We start from the raw sequence: 5,919 nt of genomic DNA, 5'->3' as shown, positions 1-5,919 counted from the left end.
AGTCAAAAGGTTTTTAAAGTTCAAGAATTTCTCCTCTCTTAACATTACACAACAAGACTCTTGAAGGTTTCAATAGTTACATAAATTCATATTTGCTGATTCGGTTCTGTATCAATGAATATTTATTTCTCCTTAGTTTTCCTCCAGCTCAGTTAATCCTACTTATAATAAACACTTTAAACTTTTCTATTGGTGAAGAAAATAATTGACTTTTACATTCATGCACCACTTTGTTGGTCACTGCATGGAATCAAACATTTAAAATAGTTTTAAATCACTGATATAAGGATGAAAAATACATCTGATGTTGTGATGGTCCTGCTCCTTGTGTCCAAACATATTTCCTACAGAGCGATACATTGCTGGAGCAGATGACCGGTTCTCTCCTTGGTCATATGGACCCGACAGTTTTACAGGTCTCATTCTGTCCTGATAACTAGTCATAGTCTTTCTCCCACTAAGTACAACTATCATCTTAGTATTTTTCTTTCTAAATCCTCTTATTTCTTGTCCAGTAGCAGAAACACTGACATCAAGAAACCACAATCCCTGAATTAGGAGGGAATGTGGGGCAAATGTGACCAAATATTTTCATTATTACCAAACTTCTGTCACTGTTGGATCAAAGAATTATGGAATTGTATGTATTTATTCATATTTTAAAGCTATGGACTTTTAGATCTGCCATCTAGTAAAAGCTGCATGACTGGCTACTGGAGTCTAAAAGTCAGTCACCAAGTTTCCTCATCTTCTGAAACAACCATGAGGCAGAGCAGCAGTTTGACAAACAGCTTAGTGAAGCACCGCCTCACTGGGGGGGAATCAAGAGGCTGACATGCCAATCAGGTGCTAGTTGGGCAGGTTAGAGTAACGGAAACCAGACGCTGCATTCAAAGCTTGATAAAGACCATCAAGCCCTGTGAAAATATTCACAAACCTATCAAACATTTGTTTATATATCCAAAAGTTCCTGCTTTGAAGACGAGGTCTAAATGGCCACACACCACGAACTCTAACAACACACTTATAGTCTAAAAAACCTAGTAAAATCCACAGCATCGCTGCGCCCTAGCCTCTTGCCGTATCCAAACCCCCCCATCCCCTCGTCTCTCTCTTCGTGTCTCCATTCTACCTAGCAACAGACCGTCAACACATTTTCATTGGTTGTTTCGAAATGTGGTACATTTAGACCCCACAAAATAAGGCGGAAATTATCAATCTTATTTCTGGCTTTATTTTGAAGTAAATAACCACAAAACCAATATAAAAACACCACTTTTATAAAGTTTGAAGTCCGTGCTGTCCAACAGAGTCGAAATGAAAACTCGGTATGCGTCCATGTTATTACGAAGCCTTATTAATGCGTCACATGCTTGTACGCCGCACGGCGGGCAGCGACTCCTAGGGCCCTTGTGTTTACAAATGGGCTCCAACCGACCCCACACACATAAAACTTGTACCATTTGCCTCAGTCCTCTAAGTTTGCTTCTGTCCTCACACGCACAAGGGTTCAGATGAGTACAAACAACAAGTTGATGATAATTAAGTGATGTTCACTTAAACTCTTTTTTTTAAATGTAATGTTTTATTTTACCGTGAGGAAGGCTGGAGTCCAGCTTTAGCAGACGGCTGGAGGCCTCAGTACCTGTTTGCTCTCAGGCAAAACTTTGGTAAGATTAAATTTAGTCGGCTAAAGAGACGGTTCATTCTCTAACCTAACAAATCCCTTGAGGTAGTCAAGTGTCTTGTTCAGATCTTGTTAGTCATTTCCATAGTACAACTATCAATTCGTTTGTGTCTAGATGCAATATAATCATTCAATTCACAATTGAAGTTGCATTATCAGGATTCAGAAAATTAAATATTTCATAGTATATTTCAATCATTCCATTCAGACAGTTTAGGCTCCCTGATGAGGAGAGATTACCTGTTAAAGAAAATATAAATATTTTTGATTGCTTTGAGTTTAATCACATTTCAGTTAATCTGACTATGATCTTCAAAATACAGAAACATATTTCACTCTGCTCCTTTAACTCTCCTTGAACAGCTACCCCATCCCCATGCGATAGCCTTGACTGACACAGTGAGCTAACGATTCCTCATGTGGACAGGAGAACAAACCTCCTGTGACATATTTTAACGTGCAGTTGGTTGATCAATAGTTTCTCAGTTTTGCACATCTTGATACTTTTCTTCTAGTGCTACTTGGAGAAAACGATAAAGTACCGAGTGGGCAACAGCAGACCCCCTACTCTGCTTCAACCGATAATTCATGAATGTCCTGGATTTCATGACAATGAGAGGAGCTACCACCCGCTGTGGTCTGAAGTGTGAAATTCATTAACATATAAACCTCCACTCACACATTCCCCACTTAACCCCCCCCAACAGGAAAGTCCCGTCCACCAGTCAAATTTTGACAGAAGGGTGTACCTATTAACTACTGAAGTGAGGTCAGGAGAACATTAATTGTTTTACTAAATCAGCTTCAATCAGCTGGAAGGAGAATTTAAATCCATCCTTCTGGACTAAATCACAGAATCTTAACCGTCTCCTGCTGGACATGCAGACTGGGTCACTTTTTTCTAAGATTTGTAACAAGCAGAGTTTGTAACATCTGATCCACCAAACCTGCTTCCTCTCCACCAGGGGGCGACATGCTCCAGCAGGCGGCGCTCTCCTTGTGCTCTGTGCTCCAGCATCGTGTCAATAAGAAGTGGTGCTGTGAAGAGAACAACAGTCAGACTGAATGTTGAACATCAGCTGCTTTCTCCTGCTGGTTTAAACCTTGTTGGACAGATGGAACATTGGCTGTGGATTATTCTGGCTGCTCTTTTCTCTGGTAAGATACAAAGATCAACATGTTTCCTCCACATGGAGGAGAAGTCTGGAAAGCTGCTGATTGTTCTCCTTTAATCAAGCATCTTTATTGATCCATCTCTTCCTCTGCATGTTCTGTTCTTCCCCAGAGTGTAAAGGAGACTCAGTGACGCAGACAGAAAGAGAAGTTGTTGCTGCTGCAGGAGAAACTCGGACTCTGGGATGTACCTTTGAAGCCAGTGGTACAAATTATGCCTTGTTCTGGTATAAACAAGAAGAAAACAGTTTCCCAAAGTACATGTTGAAAGAATATGTGAAGGTACCAGACAAAGCTCCAGAGTTCGACAGCAACAGATTCAATGCAGAGATCAACGACAAATCCTTCAACCTGAAGATCCAGGATCTCCGTCTGTCAGACTCTGCTGTGTACTACTGCGCTCTGCAGCCCACAGTGACAGGAAACACCAGAACCCTGTACAAAATCCTGCAGTACTCCACAGCGGCCACTAGAGGGCCTCACTCCCTGTTAAACCACTAAAACCTGCAGTACTCCACAGCAGCCACTAGAGGGCCTCACTCCCTGTTAATCCTCTGGTTGTTGAGTCTTTGGACTGAAGACAACAGAGACATGAAGCAGTAAAGATCAGAGACAGAGCTGCTGAGGAAGCAGAAAACTCTCTGATTGGTTGAGTTGCTTTGAGGGTTTTTGTTGGATTTTGTTTATTTTTAATTTGATCATTTTAATGTTGCCTACAACTTTCTTCAGATGACCGTTTATAACTGACGACATGCATATCGTCGATCATAGACCAGAAAACCTGACCACCTACCTTTTTGGTAGGCTACCTACCATGTTTTTCCTGAGTAGATCAATGTCCGTGGAACCTTTAGACCACATTGTTGAACTTGTTATCAATTTCCTTGAACTAATGTTGTGCAGTTTTGAGGACGGGCTGCGGTACGCAGCTTCTCTGTGTTTTAGAGTCCAGTTACATGGCGACCACGTTGCTGTCCACACTCCCATCAGTTTCAGTTCAAAGTCTCCATCTCTTTTTAGTCCATGTACCACTTAGTTTTCCTGTTGAAAATGACAAAGCATTAAATTCCCAAACATGAGCTCAGAACTTTTACAGATAAATCCTTAATGTGATGCACTGTCCCCAAGTGTAGAGGGCAACTTCTTGAGTGTCATATTGGCTAAAATGTTCAACTCATCCAGGTAGTTTGCATCATGCATTGCATAGAGAATCTGCAAAAGAAAAGGTTGTGAACCTGAAGTTTTTTAAAGTGAAATCTGGTAATTCCCAGATCTCTCTTTGACAGGCTTGAGATGCGGCGACTGAAGAACAACCTGCAGATGGCCACTAGTATCTCGTTCCAAACGGTACTTCAGAGGATTTCTGTTGAAGAAATTTAATTTCTCTTGTTTGACAAAGCTGAAAGGTTTTGTGGTTGCATTAATAATGTCCTGATTTTGTTTCCTGTCCAGTAAATGGTCAAGATCCTCATTTCCTGATCTGTGATTTATATTTTCTATGCTTTCATACCGATTATATGTTTTCTCTTGGTCACAAGTGAAAGACACATGATTTTTTTGGATACAGAAGTTAATGGGGCCACAATGCTGGACCAACAAATTCCTTTTCCACATCTTTCAGCCTCATAATCCAAAAGGGGGAACATCCTTTAATTGTTCAATTTGCCATATAATTGTTCAGTCCATCTGCAGCGGATTGTTTTTCACTTATGAAGCTCTGATTTTAATAGTTTGGCCACACAAGCCTCACCCTCCTCACCCAGTTTTCTTAATATTTGTTCATCTTCTTTATTTTGATGTTTCTTCCTTCAACAGTTTTTGTCTCACAGTCAAAGCTGCCAAATCAGCTTCAGCATCAAAATGAACAGATGAAGTAGAAAAAGAAGCTCAGGCTTTTCCTCCAGAAGCTGATTTAGGCGACACACTGGTTCTGCTTTCTACATCTGACACACCTTCACAAACACAAAAACAACTGAGTTTATTTATACAGCATCAATTCACCAAAAAGCAAAGAAGCAATAACTACGGTGGCCGACAGGTGCAAATGCGCAGCAACAGAGAAAACATGCAAACAAAAAAGAGACGCAAACAAAAGTCCCTCCTGCTTTGTAATGAAGCGATTCATTGTTGAACTGAGCAGATATTTCAGATCTATACATCTACATTATCATCTAAAAACTTTGTAAAAAATCATTTTGTGTAATTTTAAGTGTAATACAGCACAAATAATTTTGCCGCCATTGCTGCTTTTCTGAACACCCGTTTTAAAGGATGCAGAGCCTAAAATTGGACACAGCTGTTTTTTGTTCGACTCCCCCTAGTGGTCTGGAGCACTTCCGTTTTCAGCACTTTTTGTTTACGTCTCTTCTTTTGTTTGCTGCATTTCATTTGTTTGCGTCTTTTTTTGCTTGCATGTTTTCTCTGTTGCTGCGCATTTGCACCTGTCAGCCACCGTGAATAACAGTTAACGTGTCAAGTTCAGTTTATATTTCAGCTCCGTTCAAATTTTCAAAGTAAGTCAGCAGAATGCATCAAGTAACTGTCTTTATAGCAATCACAGAGACCCAGTGGATCATCTCCAGAAGGACTACATGGACTTACTGGCAGCAGCAGCTCAGCCGGCACCCCCTGCAGGAAGGAAGTTGCTCCAGTTAAGAGAACATTGTGCTTTAATTATCCTCATCTGCTCTCCTAGGAAATGGACTGAAGTTTTTACTGAAGCAGGAGCTAGAAGAAAAACAACATTAAACATGCCTGAATAAACAGCTATCACTCAACATTCGCTGCTATAATTGTTATTTACTGAAAAGCTCCGCTGTCGACAGCATGCAGGTTGTGTCGCGATGCAATAAGGTGTAGCTGAGACAAAACAAGCAGGAGATCGCAGGACAAAGTATCAACCGTCTGTTAGCATCACAAACTATTCAAGGAAACATGATCCAGTTTTATGTGAAGAAAGAGACGAATGTCCGAATGAAAGTCTGGGTACAACGGTTCTGAAAACCAGATAGTGAACTTTACCTCTGTGACCTCTGACCTCCAGCAGATTGCGCGTTCTT

General features: G+C 40.8%; 1 long non-coding RNA gene and 1 gene segment (V, D, J or C); one reads left to right on the top strand and one right to left on the bottom strand.

Moving 5' to 3' along the window:
* Window positions 1-2,456: 2,456 nt before the first annotated feature.
* Window positions 2,457-3,509, top strand: LOC106935394 (T-cell receptor alpha chain V region CTL-F3-like). The segment is given in 2 exon segments: window positions 2,457-2,845; window positions 2,973-3,509. Coding segments are annotated over 2 exon segments (432 nt in total).
* Window positions 3,510-4,335: 826 nt separating this feature from the next.
* On the bottom strand, window positions 4,336-5,586 carry LOC106935399 (uncharacterized). The gene is made up of 2 exons (XR_001421893.1): window positions 5,462-5,586; window positions 4,336-4,812 (listed from the first exon to the last, which is right to left on the bottom strand). It is a non-coding gene; the product is annotated as an uncharacterized LOC106935399 (long non-coding RNA).
* Window positions 5,587-5,919: the final 333 nt, after the last annotated feature.

The sequence above is a fragment of the Poecilia latipinna genome, unplaced genomic scaffold, assembly GCF_001443285.1.
Source record: "Poecilia latipinna isolate Pla-1442-1.1 unplaced genomic scaffold, P_latipinna-1.0 Scaffold1958, whole genome shotgun sequence".
Lineage (NCBI taxonomy): Eukaryota > Metazoa > Chordata > Actinopteri > Cyprinodontiformes > Poeciliidae > Poecilia > Poecilia latipinna.
Note: the sequence above shows the minus strand (reverse complement) of the source record. Positions and strands in the feature narration are given on the sequence as shown.